The 15,560-nt window shown below is 54.1% G+C and overlaps 1 protein-coding gene across 11 annotated transcripts in view; it reads left to right on the top strand.

The window, feature by feature from the left end:
• The window catches only part of ARHGEF10 (Rho guanine nucleotide exchange factor 10), a 144,907-nt gene extending 130,910 nt beyond the window's left edge, over positions 1 to 13,997 (top strand). For 9 of the 11 annotated variants that reach the window (XM_057303400.1, XM_057303403.1, XM_048226249.2 and 6 more), the window contains 3 exons: positions 2,961 to 3,135; positions 9,630 to 9,752; positions 12,252 to 13,997. In XM_057303400.1, the coding sequence (XP_057159383.1) occupies positions 2,961 to 3,135; positions 9,630 to 9,752; positions 12,252 to 12,757 (804 nt within the window). In that variant the 3' untranslated portion in view covers positions 12,758 to 13,997. The other 2 variants (XM_057303404.1, XM_057303405.1) reach the window with 2 other exon arrangements.
• The last annotated feature ends 1,563 nt before the right edge of the window (positions 13,998 to 15,560 follow it).

Genomic DNA, 15,560 nt, shown 5'->3' with positions numbered 1-15,560 from the left:
GTTGCAGTGACTGGTGCGAACCCCCACAAGCCCCTGATAAACTGTAGTCATTACGGACTTCTAAAAATGTTTGTCCGACTCTCCTTAGGAAGGATTACTGATTATTCAGCAGGGTAGGGACCTTCAGCCATTTTGCCAGCACACACTTGGCAGCATATTCTGTGACCTTAGAAGGTGGGGTGTCAGCCTCCAGCGCGGAGCTCCTTCATGTGGTAGAGTGTGGGTGGATAGCGGTCAGGGGAGTGGTGAGCCCATGTGGACGTGGGCGGATGGTCTTAGACTGCGGGAGCCCGCTGAGGGTGGCGGAGGAGGACGGGCCCTAGGAAGGTCACCAGATCCCACACCCAGACCCATGAGGTCCAGGCACCTCCCGTGGGACCACAGATAGCTCTTCTGGGTTTTGTCCTGGATGTGCCTCTCCAGCATCCTGCAAGACCCTGCCTCCCAAAGCCGACATAAAGCCAGCCAGTCGTGGCTCTGGCCACACCAGGCAGTTGGCAGGAAGACAACACAGAGGGAAGACAGAAGCAGTCTAAATTATTTCCGCCCGAGGAGCCCCATGAGGCTGGGCTGTCCAGGCGGACCAGGGATTCCTGGAAGGAAATGACACGGAGCATCTCGGGTGGGAGAAAGGTGTGGATGAGTCCAGTGGCATGCTGGGAGGTGAGGTTGGCACAGGTGCGGTCAGAAGGGACCTCACATTCAGTACCAGGTTGCTGGGAGTTCTCTCCCTGGCCCTTCTAAGTCCTCCGAGGAGTCACCTCAGGGTCACCATGCTGGAGGCACCCCACGAAAGGCAGCGCATCTGGCTGGCTTTCTTGGGGTGCGTGTGGCCTTTCCTGCTGGGACGTCCCTATGCCGTGGGCGATGGTGAGCTGCTGAGGGATTTAATATGTAGCAGATGTTCCGACATTCATGTTCTCTGAAGGTCAATTTGCTGGCAGTTTTGGGGGGGAGGAGTGCTGCTGGAGACCACCCACGTGGAGAAGCCAGTAGGGCGGACCCCACGGGACCTGCAGAGGAAGGGGCTCCGGGAAGACGAGCCACTGGCCGCAAAATGCAGATGGCATAGCAGCAGCCATCACGGACAGTGTGCGACCCCAGCCCCAGAGCACACAGCACGCGTCATGGACAGCACGCGACCCCAGCACCAGTGCGTGCGCCATGCATCACGGACAGCGCGTGACCCTAGCGCTCCTGTGGCGTTTAGGGAGCACAGCACAGAGGCACCTGACATTGACCGATAAGGCAGAGGATGGAAGACAAACAGCAGAAAATAACTTGCCAGAAAGCAGTGAAAGGTGAAGGTGGCCCAGCAGCAGCACTCATGGGAACATTCTAGAAATGCTGGTTCTGGGCCCCAGCCCGGGCCTGCTGGATTCTCTTGAGGGCCACCAAGCTGTGCTGTGATGGCATCTGGTGCTCGCTTCAGGCAGTGCCGGCCTGTCCTCACAGGGGTGAGGGGGCCTGTGCAGGGGTGCGTGCCGTCCTCCCATCTCCCATCCCCCCCCCGCCGCCCCCGCCACACCAATGATTAGCCCAGCAGGCAGAGACGCAGCCATGGGGTGTAGTTACCTCTCCGCTTCCTGCAGCCCTCGTCTGGGGAATTCCATACTAGTTCCTGAGAGACAAAAACGGAACTTTCCTCCCAGAGAAGCCCACAGAGGGGTGAAGCCTCATCTGTCCCCGTGATGGCTGTGGAGTGGGGCGGTCCAGGCCAGCTCGGAGAGTGGGGGCTCCACTCCCTATCTGGGTCTCTCGGGTCGCAGGTCGACAAGGGCTCTGCCATCGACTGCAGTGGAAATGCACGTGTTCACCTTCTGCTGGGCTCACTGCGTGCCACGCAGGCTGCGGGGTGGGTGAGGGGTGTAGCCTGGTGACCCCTTCCTGTGTGGGGTAGGCACACAAGATGTGTAAACACGACATCCTCGACAGAGTGATGGGCTCTGAACAGTCCCCCCCCCCCCATTCCATGATGTTCGGGAACAGCCCTGAGATCAGAAAGCAAGCCATTTAGAGGACCGTGGGGGATTTGATCTGCCGCAGAGCTCAGGGGCTGCTCTGAAGATGAGTGTCTTCCCACCGACGCTGCAAGCTTCAGCCCTGCACACCCCTTCTCCAGACCTGTCAGGGAGTGCTGCCAGCTGCCCACCCAGAGCTTGCCTGTCCGTGCTGCAGCCAAGTTAGAGAATTCCCCTCTCACGGGTCCGTGTGGAGCAGGGTCGTCAGGATAGAGACAAGGGCCAGCGCGCAGCCAGATGCTTGGGAAGGAAGGACCTGGTCCCACGGAGAAAGTAGCAGGTGGCTTTTGGGGACCAGGCCAGGGCTGGGTGCAGACCCAGAGACCCACAGGCAGTCCATGAGCGCTCGGAGCAGTGCGGGCAGGCAGGCCTTTGAAGGGCTCGCCCAAGGCCGGGGCGTGGGCTTGCCTTCCTGGCTCGGACTTGGGGAAGGGGGCTGCCGGCTCCACACTGGAGTCCCAGGGAGCCGACCGGCCTCCGTCCGCCAGCGCCGCTTCACATTCCCAGACCTTCCTGCTCCCTGCTCCTTTGTCCCTCTTGCTTTCCTGCGCTTGCCAACCTGCCAGCGACCATTGGACTCCACCTCCGTGGTGGGTAGGCTTTCCGGCAGGCTGTTGGGGTTCATGGTCCCAGGGAAATACCGTGATGTTCTGGAAAGCACTCTGATCTGCTTGGGAGCAGTAACGAGCAGTTTGATTGCTACTGTGTGTCTCGCCGACAGAGGTGTCTGTGGTTTTGGAGTAGTGGTCCCCTCGCTGTAGGCCCTTGGGGGTCATGCTGAGCCTCTCTGGAGTGCCATTTGGACACTCATGGTCAGGACAGCCGTACGACCTGGGTGTTAAGTTGTGGCAGAGGGCCGGCGGCAGCTCGCAGTGACGCAGTGGCAAGGCTCCGGCTGCACCCAGAGCCCCATTCATCACTTCTCTTTGACTTTCTCAGAACCAGCTCGAGGCCCACCAGGAAGAAGGCATGGTGGTCTCTCACATGGTCATCGCTGGCGTCGGGATCTGGATCGCCTTCACCTCTGGGTCCACGCTTCGCCTCTTCCACACGGAGACACTCAAGCATCTGCAGGACATCAACATAGCCACCCCCGTTCACCATATGCTGCCAGGTAATTGGATCTGGACGGGGAGGGTCCTGAGGGAGAAGGTAGGGGGCGTGGAGTGCAGGTGCGGCCCCTCAGGGCAAGAACCAAATTAAAGCATGGTTTTTATAGGTCGGAAGCCCGTGACCGTAGACATTGCTTGTAGTTGAGCCTAATAAGACCAGACTGTGGGAGCAAGGACCTCAAGTTGAAGAATGGAGAGAAGGAAAAGATTCACTGGGGGAGAGAGGGCTGTTGGGGGAAGCCAGAGACGCAGCATCTCAGCTGGGAGCCTACTAGGCACAGAGCAGGAAGGATGCCCCCGGCAGAGGGGGTCACAGGCAAAGGTGCAGAACGGGGACGGCGGGGACAGCTGGTAGCTAGTGTGTGTGGTGTGTGTGTGCGTGTGGCTAGAGTGTGCATGTGTGTATGTGTAGCGTGTGTGCTGTGTGTACAGCGGCACGTGGGCAGCGTGTGTGTAAGCATGTAGTGTGTATGCACAAGCAGGCACCTAGTATGTACGAGCGCGTTGCCAGCACACATACACGTGTAGGCAGCGTGTGGTCACGTGGTCAGTGTGTACGAGCCTCTAGCCAGGATGTATACGTTTGTATCTCACGTAGCTGGTGTGTTTAAGCATGTAGCTAGAATATACTCATGTGTCTGGTGTGTAGAGGCTGGTAGTATGTGTCTGTTATGTATAAACGTGTAGCTGGTACGTGTGTGTAGCTGCTGAATGTGAGCATGTGGCTGGTGTGAGCAAACACGTGGCTGGTGTGTGTGCAGACACGTGGCTGTGTGTACGCATGTCGGTGGTACGTGTAAGCACATCACTGGTACTTGTAGGCACGTGGCTAGTGCATGCAGGCTTGTAGCTAGTGTGTGGAAGGACGTGGCTGGGACCTGCGGGCACGTGGCGAGTATGTGTATGAGCAGGTGGCCGCTGTGCAGGAGCTGAGGGGCGGAGGGAGGAAGAGGCCGGAAAGGTTGTGTGGCCGTGAGTTTGGAAGGAGCATCCTGGCAGCAGCCTGCGGAGAAGGGGAGGGAGGGGCAGTGGGGACCCGCCTGTGGTCTGGAGGGACCCACCCTAGCGAGCAGCAGCGAGAACCCAGGGAGAAGCAGAGTCCCCTGGCGCAAGACTGATTAGGGAGGGAAAGGGCCAGAAGGTCTGAGATTTGGGGCCTGGGTTTTTGGGAAGAACATAAAATCATCAACGGACATGGGGTCACAAAAAGCCAGTTTGGGGAGAACTAGTACATTGGGTTTGGTGCTGCTGAGCTGAGCAGCCCCGTAGGAAACTGGAAGGAGGGTCTGGCGCGTGGGCAGGGGGTCAGGAAGGGGCTGCCGTTGGGGAGTTTGTCCGCCTGGGTGAGTGATGAAGGGACAGGGGGACGGGGCAAAGAGTGTCAGGTCAGAGCACCAGCTACCACCCTCGGGAGGTGAGAGGACTGTGCAGAGTTAGAAAAAAGGGGTGCAGTGTGCATCCAAGGGGCCAGGAGGGGAGCACCAGGCGGGGACGGCGGAGCACGTGGCCGGAGTGCTGGTGTGGGAATGTGCGCACGTGTGTCTGCACATACACGAGTGTGGGTGTGTGCGTGTGCACATGTATTGTGTGCATGTGCGAGGTGCGATTGTGTGCAGATGAGAGTGTGGGTTTATACATGTGTGTGCACACGTGTGTGCATATGTGTTGGGGAGGAGCTTTGCTGCAAACGTTTTAAAAGCAGTGGGAACCAGGGAGGTAAAGAGACCGAATTTAGACTTCAGCTGGGAAAAGTTAATAACAGAAGGCTGAGCCAGATTAGAGGGCCCCAGTCAAGTTGCCTCTTAATTGACTTTACATGTTTGATAGAATTTTGAATTCTGTAAGCCCATAAGTGTGGAGAAAACCTCTTAGAAGTTATTTGGGTCCCCTGCCCATGTAGGCAGTAAAGCAAGTTATCAAAATCTCACAAATTCAGTGCAAATTACATTCTGGCCAGGTGCCCTGTGTATATATATTTATTTTTTTAACCATTGTTTAAAGGTAGTGAGACTGTGGTGGTACCAGTGGGAGGTTTTTGTTCTGGTGGTTGACGGTTGGTTGGTTGTCCATTGGTGATTGGTCGATTGGTGGTTGTTGGCTGGTTGGTGGCTGGTTGGTGGTTGGTCGTTGGCTGGTTGATGGATGGTTGTTGGCTGGTTGGTGGTGGTTGTTGGTTGGTTGGTTGTTGGCTGGTTGGCGGTTGGTTGTTGGCTGGTTGATGGATGGTTGTTGGCTGGTTGGTGGTGGTTGTTGGTTGGTTGTTGGTTGTTAGGTGGTTGTTGGCTGGTTAGTGGTGGTTGGTGGTTGGTAACAATGTTGAAAATGTTTTTAGCTTAAGCAGAAAGTACTAGAGGAGTAGTTACTGTTGATGCATGAGAAACAGGATAAGGGATCAAGTTCTAGAAAGGCTGGCCTCTGACAAAGGGAATATTGGTATTGGACTTGGGGAGGGAATTGGGGGGAGAGGGCAGCAGGGAACAGGGTGGGTGACACATTTGGGGCTTGGTGAGTGCTGGTCATGGATGGCATGAAACAAAGTCAAATTCACCTGTTGGCAGAACAGTCATCTTGCCAGTGAGTGGCCAAGTCCATCCAGGGGAACGGTGGTGTGGTGGTGTGGCTGCTGCAATGGGGCTGCCTTTTGAGCCCCCCTAGTCCTGACCCTGTTGTCCAGCCAGCCTCACTGGGCAAGCAGCCCCAGTGGTGGGAGCCCCGGACCCGCTGTCATCCCATCCTTGCTTCCCAAGGTCACAGTGGGTCCGGACTCGCCACAGGCTAGCGCAGACGTGCTCCAGGCAGCACCCTTCTTCCAGTACTGTGCTCCGCCCAGTGCCTGCCCATCTCATGTCCATGGCGCCTTTACAGACCCACATGTGGGTGGTGTTTCCTCCGTTTCTTATGACCGTGTTCATGGCTGGTTTTACCCTTTAATGACTCCCTGTTTTTTCCATCTGCGTGGCTCTGCGTGTGCTGATCACGGCCCCACACGGGCTCTGTCAGCACCAAGAGGATGTGCAGTAGATGCTTGGGCATCTGGCGACACCGTTTCCCCGAGCGCACCCTCCACAGGGCCGGACGCCAGTGTCCACTGCGGGCTCGGCTCTCCCCCTGTGGTCCCAACACACGCTCCCTCCACCACTGTCTGCTGGGCCCTCTGTCGTGGGTCTTTATTCCGGTCTCTCTCTGACGCTGTGAAGCACAGGCGAGCATCCAGTCCAGACGGGAGCATGTGTTCTCCCGGATTCACTTACCGCACACTGACCAGTGTCCGGCGGCGCTGGACGCTCGACCTGCATCTCCTAGTCTCCTCGAAGGTCGTCTTGCCGCCGTGGCCCAGCGGCCTGGGAGGAGGGCGGGTGTGGAGAGCAGAATTCGCTTCCACTCAGAATGCTGTTGCATTTGTCACGCCTCCCACCACAGCTCTTGAGTACAACACTCGGAAAGGCGTGACCCAAAATTGGTCTGATTTTCGCTGCATTTTGTGATTTAGAGAACAAGACACCGTGTCTCCCCTTTCTACTAACCGTCTCACCCGCAGGCCAGTGTCTCCTCGTGACGAGCGTTGGTACACTCTGCTTTGCCGTCAGATAACTCTGTGTGTTTATACTGTGCATTCGTAGGCGCATTGACTTGGAGGCCACTGGGCTGGGTCACTCCCAGGACACTCGCGGCCCCCGCACACCCGCGCGTTCTGTGCGTGCACGAACATCTAAACCTCGTCGAGACTTGTGTCGGTGAGGCGGCTCAAGTGGGTTTTGTTGTGTACAGCTATACATAACATTACGCTTTTGTGCTCTTACTGGACCATCAAATTCCAGTAGGTTCTAAAGATGAAGACTTCCCAAGCAAGAAAGAGCAAAATTTGAATATAAAATTGGTATTCTGTAACTCAGGCCCTTTGTTGGAAGTGATCTGGGTCATTCTTGGGGCTCTGAGCGCGCTCCCACTTGCGGACTCGAGGGTTGTGCAGAGGGGCTGGGGTCGTCATCTTCCGTTCAGAACTCAGCTCTGAAAACAGTCACACTCATGCTCTTTGGCGTAAACCACGTCACACTTCACATCGTCTAACGAATGACAGTGAACTTGTCCGTGACGAGCACGCACATCTTGTAGAGCAAATTTCTGGGTTACAAAGGCGTAGAATTTACAGCAAATGCGTTAGAAGGAGCGTTAATTGTAAGTTGCAAGCAGTCACGGTTAGTTATCCCATGATGGAGGTTTTGCCGCTTTGTCCAGAATATTCAAAGGAAATTATTTTGATGGACAAGTCCTGAGAGGTCATGTTAAATCAGGCTTTCTGTGTCCCCACTGAGTGAGTGCATTGGCTGCCAGGAGGGACTTAGCCACATAAAATGGCCAAATTAGGATTTTTTAAAAATCAGTGTAACTTAAAAAAAAAAACGCATTGATCACATCAAAAGGTTCAGCAAATTAAACCAGACTCAAGATTATTTGTGAATTACGGGGCGCCTGGGTGGCACAGCGGTTAAGCGTCTGCCTTCAGCTCAGGGCGTGATCCTGGCGTTACGGGATCGAGTCCCACATCAGGCTCTTCCGCTATGAGCCTGCTTCTTCCTCTCCCACTGCCCCTGCTTGTGTTCCCTCTCTCGCTGGCTGTCTCTCTCTGTCAAATAAATAAATAAATAAATATTTTTAAAAAAAAAAAAAGATTATTTGTGAATTAGGAAGGAAGACTAAGGATTGGATTTGGTGTCCTCCTGGCTCCTGGTGCCATCCTGGGTTAGCCAGCAGCGAATCAGTCAGCAGCTGATCCTGGGTTAGCCAGCAGCGAATCAGTCAGCTGCTGATCCTGGGTTAGCCAGCAGCGAATCAGTCAGCTACTGATCCTGGGTTAGCCAGCAGCGAATCAGTCAGCTGCTGATCCTGGGTTAGCCAGCAGCGAATCAGTCAGCTGCTGATCCTGGGTTAGCCAGCAGCGAATCAGTCAGCTGCTGATCCTGGGTTAGCCAGCAGCGAATCAGTCAGCTGCTGATCCTGGGTTAGCCAGCAGCGAATCAGTCAGCTGCTGATCCTGGGTTAGCCAGCAGCGAATCAGTCAGCTGCTGATCCTGGGTTAGCCAGCAGCGAATCAGTCAGCTGCTGATCCTGGGTTAGCCAGCAGCGAATCAGTCAGCTGCTGATCCTGGGTTAGCCAGCAGCGAATCAGTCAGCTGCTGATCCTGGGTTAGCCAGCAGCTGGGCCCTGCCTGCATGCCTGTGGTTGTGTTCTGGGCTGGAGGTGAAGAGGGTGTCCCAGCTGGTGCATTTCCTCCCACACGCTGAGGCTCGTTGCTGCTTCTGTTCCCTCTGTGGGTGTGTTCATTACCAGCCCGTGGAGAAGCCTTCCAACATGTGATGTGTCACTCAGTAACAACGGTTGTGAATTGGTCTCTGCTTCTGAAAGTGCCCGCACACCTGTACCTGTGTGTTCTATAGGTATTTTATAGCTGTATGCAAAAATTAGCACAGAGTGCCCACCCAGCTCCAAAACCAAGTCATTCAAATAGGCAGATGTCCAGAATTCCTGGGAACATAAACACTATTAGCTTTTAAAATAACATGTAAGTCTATATTGAGAAATGAAACAAAAATTTTTTTTTTTTTTGTAGATTTTGTTTTGGTTTTGTTTTGGGTTTTTTGGGGGGGGATCTTGGGTTTTTTTGTTGTTGTTTTTTTTTTTTTTGTCATTACAAGAAAATTCATAAAAACAGTCATGTTAATCTATCTTTGGCCTTTGTGTTAGACCATTTGTGTCCATGTCTTTTCTGCAAGATGGTCCTCAGGTGGAATGCAGACGTACTGGAAGTAACCTTCATTTCTACAGAAGAGAAGAAGCACGTGTTTTTAAACGCCACCTTCACTTCTCACAAGCAAACAACCGTTCTTGTCTGCGTGTCGGCGTTAGAGCCAGCAGAGGAACGCTGGGAGTCCCCGGGACTCTCGGAAGCGCGGCCGTAGCGTGGTAGTGGCGAGTCCCGGGTGCCCAGAAGCACCCTCCCGGCCAGCACGGTGCAGAGCGAATGGTTTGATGTCTCTGGGCCTTGGGGCCGTGGCTATAAACCAAACCAGACAAACTGCCAAAGCCACAAAGGCCAGTCTGACTCTGCTGTTTCCTATGAACCTTCCCCAAACCGTTTCCTATGCCGGCCCCGGGCGCGTCCTCCTTTCCAGCAGAAGCTTCAGGAGGTCACCTGCTGTGGCTGAGTTCTGCTGTCGGGCGCTGGCGGGGACATCCGTCCTGGGCGCGGTAGAGCCCCTCTCTCCTGGAAGACTTGGCGGCTCCTTTTGCAGGGTCCCCAGGACGGAAGCCCGGCCCCTGGTCTTTCCCTGCGGTGGAAGTGAGCACAGCATGTGGTTGGAGAGCCCTGGGAGGGTGTGCTTGGCACAGCGAGCGCTCTGGCTGGAGGCCGGTGGTGTTTCCTGGCGGGGCACCGAGTGCCTGCCCCCAGCGCGGCTCAGCTGCCGAGACCGCCTCCGCTTCCCTCTCTCCGTCCAGGGCCCCAGCGCCTGTCTGTGACCAGCCTGCTCGTCTGCCACGGCTTGCTGATGGTCGGCACCAGCCTGGGCTTCGTGGTGGCCTTGCCCGTCCCGCGTCTGCAGGGCATCCCCAAGGTGACTGGTGAGTAGACGCCTCTGCACACCTGTGCCTCCCGGGCCCCTGTCCCGTCCTGTGCACTGACTAAGCCCTCTGTTTCTGTCACACTTTCGCATCCTGGGAGCTGCTTAAAAGACGTAAATTATTATTATTCTTTCTTTTTGCAGACTGTTAATTTGAATAATCAGTTCCTTTTGCAGACTGTAGACTGTTAATTTGAATAATCAGTTCCTACTTCTGCGTTTCTGCTGTTTATATTAGTGGCCCAGGGAGAATCTTACCCCAAAACATGTTTTCATGTTCCCTTTATTGCCACTTACTACTTTCTGTCATTTAGATACGATTTTGCCCAGTGGCAGTGGATGCTTTTTACATTTCCTATCGCAAAGAAGGAAGCTCAGCGTCTGAATAAGCTTTTTTGCAATGTTGGTAGGAGTTCAGATGGGTACAGCCTTCTCAGGAGGCAACTTGGCATTTTGGATCATGCGCCTGAGAATGCGCGTGTGTCTGGAGTCAGGATTTTTCAGTTCAGAAATCTGCTCGGGAAGCAGCCGTTCCTGTGAACGGAGCAAGATGCAAAAAAAAATATTTGACACAGCATTCAGTTTTTCATAGCACAAAATAGGACACAACTTAAAAATTAGGGGTGAAGAGATTTTTAAGAAAATGGTTGTGCTGCCATTTTAGGATATAACAAAGCAGTAAAAGTGATGTTTGTGGAGAGCTTTGAATGATACAGAAAAACACTAATTCTAGAAGTAAAACCAAGATCTTAAATTTTATATTGATTAGGTAACATCAGCCATGTGGGAAAAAATCTCGGAGAAAAAGATTTGTAGGAAATTCACCAGAATGTTAGTAAAGATTCTGTTCCTACGGTTTCCTCCTAATGACAACACCAGAATATTTCACGTGACTCCAGACGCCCTTCCCTCCTCAGCGAGCTGTACAGACCTATCGTAAATAGGTCTGTGGTTTACGTAAATTCAAGAGCCACCTCTTAGGGTTAAGGATTCCAGTTTTGTTCATTCTTGTCTTCATTTGTGTTTTTATCATGATCCGTATGTGGCACACACACGACATCGCATGCAGTGAATACGTCCGTTTTCCACGGTGCCGGTGAAGGGTCAGCCTCCAGCTGCCGCTGGCCCGCGTGTGGGCGCCACTCCTCCCTCCGGCGCCCCTTCCCCCCACAACCGTGCAGAGCCGTTCTTCTGAGCGGCATACCCTCATTCCATTGATTTTTCTCTGTAGTCTTGCCAGTTTGTAACTTAAAAAACCAAATCTGCAATTTTGCTGTTTTTCCCATTTCCTAGAATTGCCTCCTAGCCTACACACTCCCCCGTCACTCTTCTTGCTTCCCTGGTACTGCCGAGACGCAGCCTTGTTAGCACGCGAGACTGGCTCGCTCACGCTCGCTGGTGCACGGACGCCTTGGGCATCCGTGCGTCTCACGTGGGTGTTTAGCTTCCGGTTTTCTGCGGTGCCTGCGAGGCCTCTGTGCGTGTCCGTCTGGCCACCTCCGCTGATACTGGCCCACGTTGTTCTGGGGTGCACGTTGGGCGCAAATCCCTGGCGTGGAGGAAACGCATGTGCTCACCTTCCCTAGGTGACTGGAGACGTTTTCCCGTCATTGTCGTGTCAGAGGACCCCTCCCTTGCTCGTGTCTGCGCCTTCCTGCCCCTCTGCGTTCCCACGCGTACCCGCGAGCTTGCCGCTCTGTTCGAGGAATGGCCGCTCACCCTGGCTGAGGAGTCCTCTAATTTAATCGGCTCTGGCCAAGGTCGGATGAACGTGAGGGCTCGGGTCTTGTGTGACAAAGGGCACACGCTTGCCACGTCCCTGTCACCTCACCTGTGAAGCGTTTGAAAAGCGCGGACACCCTGTTCCCACCTGACAGCACAGGGTCAGGGCGTTCGGGGACGGGGAATGATTGTGCTTTCAAAGCAGACCTCTGCATAGTTTCTGACACGTGCTCTTGGGTTAAGTGAGGATTTTAAAATTAAATTCACATCACTCTTAAATTGAAAAGTCCCTTCTAAGTAAATAATTAGATAGATAGAAAAGTCTCCAGTTTAATTAAAACCATAGAAGAAACTCATTCTAAACTACAGAACCTTCTTATAATGAGAAATGGCAGGAAGCTACTGGCATTTTAAGCATCTTGTGCCTTAAACGGACTCATTTCTGGCGTTTAATTTTTCAATCAAGACTTAGGAAAATCGAATCTCTTTCTGTAGAGCGGGTGAGGAGACCCTCATACAGGGAGCAGGAAAACAGCTATTTTACTGCTGTAAGAGTCCCATGTGGGCATTAGGAGTTTAGACCATCCCTTTGACAGCTTTCTTGAAATTAACTAAAAGTCCACGAGAATGCGACCTGGTCGCTATCCTGGTTTTAAGCTGTCCGTTGGTGTCAGAGTTCGGCGTGGGCTTCTGTGGTTTGGACGAGAGAGAGATGCTTGTTGATGCCTCTGTGATCCTGTCTCTTGCACACGGCGGCCGCGGAATGTTCCCCACTCAGGAAGAGGCATGGTCTCCTACCACGCGCACAACGGGCCCGTCAAGTTCCTGGTCATGGCCACCGCCGCCGTCAGGACAGACAAGGACAAGCCCACGGACAGCCCGCCACCCAGCGCGGAGCCCCAGGATGAAGAGCAGAAAGAGGCGCTCCCCGGCGAGGGGCCTGGCCTGAGTCAGAGCAGTGCGGACGCCGTCTGGCTGGGGGGCTCGATGGGCTCCGTGACTCACAGAAGCGATTTCTCCTCGTCGTCTGGGTCCCTGACCCCCTCGCAGGGCTCGGGCTCCCTGGAGCCCAGATTGGAGGAGAGTATCGTCTATGACCTCCTGCGGCTCCCCAACATCTTGCCGAGCAGAGGGCGGCGGGCCAGGAGGGCGAAAGCCAGCTCGGTGCTGGTGGCGTGCGGGGGCCAGGGCCACCGGCGGGTGAGCAGGAAGGCCCGGCAGCAGCGCCCGGAGGAGCTGGCCTCCTCTGTCATGGTCTGGCAGATCCCCTTGCTGAACGCATGAGCCTGGGGCCCGCCAAGGCGGCGGTGTTTGTGGCCGAGGACGGCTTTCAGCTGGGTCGGGTGACCTGGGGGCTGTAGACGGTGTCTACACTGGGTGAGGATGAATTAGGTCTTTGGGGAAGAAACGTGCAATATCATCGTGGTGGTGGTTTCGTGCCGGCCCGTCCCCTCTCCACGAGCAGAGCCAGGTGCAGACACTGTGAGGGGCAGCACAGCACGCGGGGCCATCAGAAGCTGCGGGAGACCAACCCGCTCCTGACCGCCACGGTGCACGTACACCCGGGACACTCCGGACCTTCTCTTGTGTCCCGTTACCCAGAGGATTTGCAAAGTAAGACCGTCTGGGAAAATGCAGCCTCTCCAGTAGTGTGAACTTATTAACAACTCTTAGAATAATAATTTGACTCGGAGTCACTGCTTTTATTTATATTGTCTCTCTTTAAATTCCGGAAAAGAGTGTGTAACAATGAAGAAAGCCAGTGAACACACGCCAGTCCAGCGGGTCTGCCGGACTGGTTTGCTTTCTGAAGTGAGCTGGGTTCTCCAAAGTGGTGTCATGTGTGTATTGTATATTTTAACAAAGTAGTATTTTTATATTGCATTTCTATTAAAAATTAACAGTTAATGTTTTAGTCACTATATGATCTGTAACATTTCACAAATAATGTTTGCTTTGAACCAAAATGCTCAATACCTTATCAACATTCAGACTCGAGTGTCCGCGCCACACTATTCCTCCCTTCTCGTGTCAAATAGCATTGATGCCCGTGTTTGAAAGGTGTGCGTTTCCCTGTTGTAGGAAACACATAGAGAGGGCGCCGGCAGGCTCTTTCGCGTTGCTAGTCAGTGTGGCCATGGGACGCGGGCCGAGGTGGGCAGCCCTGCCGTCTACTCGCCCTGTCACTCTGCCGCATCCTCCGTGAGCGCGCGGCCTCGTGTTCCACGCTCCCGAAGCCGGGGCACGCGTGTGGGTGTGCGGCTGAGTAGTGAGTCCCGTGACACACCGCGTGGATTCGTGTATCTGTGTCGTACTTGCTGAGGGCTTTAAAACCACGAATGCAGGCATCACCAGAGGTAAATTTCTCAGCACTTTACAGAGGACTAAAAATGCTAATTTTATGACTTAGCCAAATATTTTCTAAGGTGCATATATACCCCCCTTTGAAAGTAATATCTCCCTGAGCTTTCTTAAATTGTTAGCTGCTATCTTAAGTCATAAATAAAGTCTTTTTATTTAAAAATACCGTATTCGAATTGCCTTTTCTTCCCTCCTGAAACACGGAGGGACACTTACGTTCTGGCACGTCGAGGGACCGTCTGGTGGGCCCTTTCGAATTCCGGATTGCCACCTGCTGGTTTGGGAGTTTGGTACAAATTCCAGAGACAGTCACAACGTGTGTAGGAAAGCATGCTGTGATTTGAGGTAGGTGTTGAGAAACGTTCGAGAGACTCACATACTTGCCAGTTTGTATTTTGAGTGACGTCATGAGTTGAATGAACTGAACATGAAATACAGAGGTATCTGTTGTAGACCAGGTTCCGTAATATTTGTGCCAAGTGGAGCTGGCGTTCTCAGTCTTTTCACGGGCAAATTAAACAGATGTACTCTCGTGCATTTTATTGAAACCTTGATACTCGAAGGTTTTTGGTCTTCATCAATATCTCAAAAAACTCAAAACCACCAAGTTTTCTTACAGCATAAAGAAGTAAAAGAAAAAAAAAAAAACCCAAACAGCACCAGTTGCGGTTTACATTTATGTTAGAATATTGATGTATTTAGATGAACCTCGGGTGACACCATATGTCATATTCACGTGTCAGAAGTCTGGGCCAGCCTCTTTGTTGGGTTCTGGGCAGTAGAGGGCCTCCCGTGGGGCTGCCATCGTCTCTTTATTCACGCACCTGCCCTACAGAGCCCTGAGCTCCTCCTGGGCTGCAAAGAGCTAGTGACAGCAATGTGTGTGGGACCCAGGGCCATGCTGCTGTGTCTGCCCCCCCTGTTTGCAAGGTGACTGGGATTTGCCACCCTCCCTTGGGGTGAGGCCAGGTTCCCTTGGCGCCTCACAGCCCCTGGGACAGCAGCTGCAGCGGCTCGGAGGCCGAGGCCTGAGCTGGAAGTTCCACATGCCTCCGCATGGGGTTGGTGCCCCGGCGGCATCCTGGGACCATCAGTGGCAGACCACAGGTGTGGGCAGGTTTGAGCCAGTCTGTGCACTCGGTGCATTCCCCAAAATTCAGGTGTTGAAATCCTAACCTCCAAGGTGGTGGTGTTAGGTCGGGGGTCATGAGGTCATGAGGGCGGAGCCCCATGATGGGATTAGTGCACATATGAAAGGGACCCCAGGAAACTCCCAGCCCCTCCACCAGGGGAGGACACGGTGAGAAGACATCTGTGAACCAGGGAGTCCTCACTTGGCACTGGCTCTGCTGGGCCTTGATCTTGGACCAAGGGGTAAAGTTCAGAGGCCCCCATCACTCCCATGTCCTCCCCAGGGAGGGTGCTTCTCATCTCTGCAGCCTTAAGTGCCGCTGAAGTTCAGGTCCTGTTTCCAAAAGGGAAACTTCCAGCAACCCAGCAGACAGGACTGGCGCCACGTTGGGCCCCTCTGGGCAGCGATCCAGGAAACAGAGAATGGCTCCCTCCTGGGCTGGCGGCAGGCACTGGTTACTGCGAGAAGCCAGGGTCCCACCGCAGCAGGAGCACAGGGCTCCCCCAGGAGGCTCGTCCGGCTCCCCGGCTGTGACAAACCCTCCACTGCAGCCCCCACGGCCCCACAGGTGCGGGCAGCTCCCCCACCGAGCCA

Source organism: Ursus arctos, unplaced genomic scaffold (genome assembly GCF_023065955.2).
Source record: "Ursus arctos isolate Adak ecotype North America unplaced genomic scaffold, UrsArc2.0 scaffold_27, whole genome shotgun sequence".
Classification (NCBI taxonomy): domain Eukaryota; kingdom Metazoa; phylum Chordata; class Mammalia; order Carnivora; family Ursidae; genus Ursus; species Ursus arctos.
The sequence above is the reverse complement of the archived record's forward strand: the minus strand, read 5'-3'. Positions and strand labels throughout refer to the sequence as shown.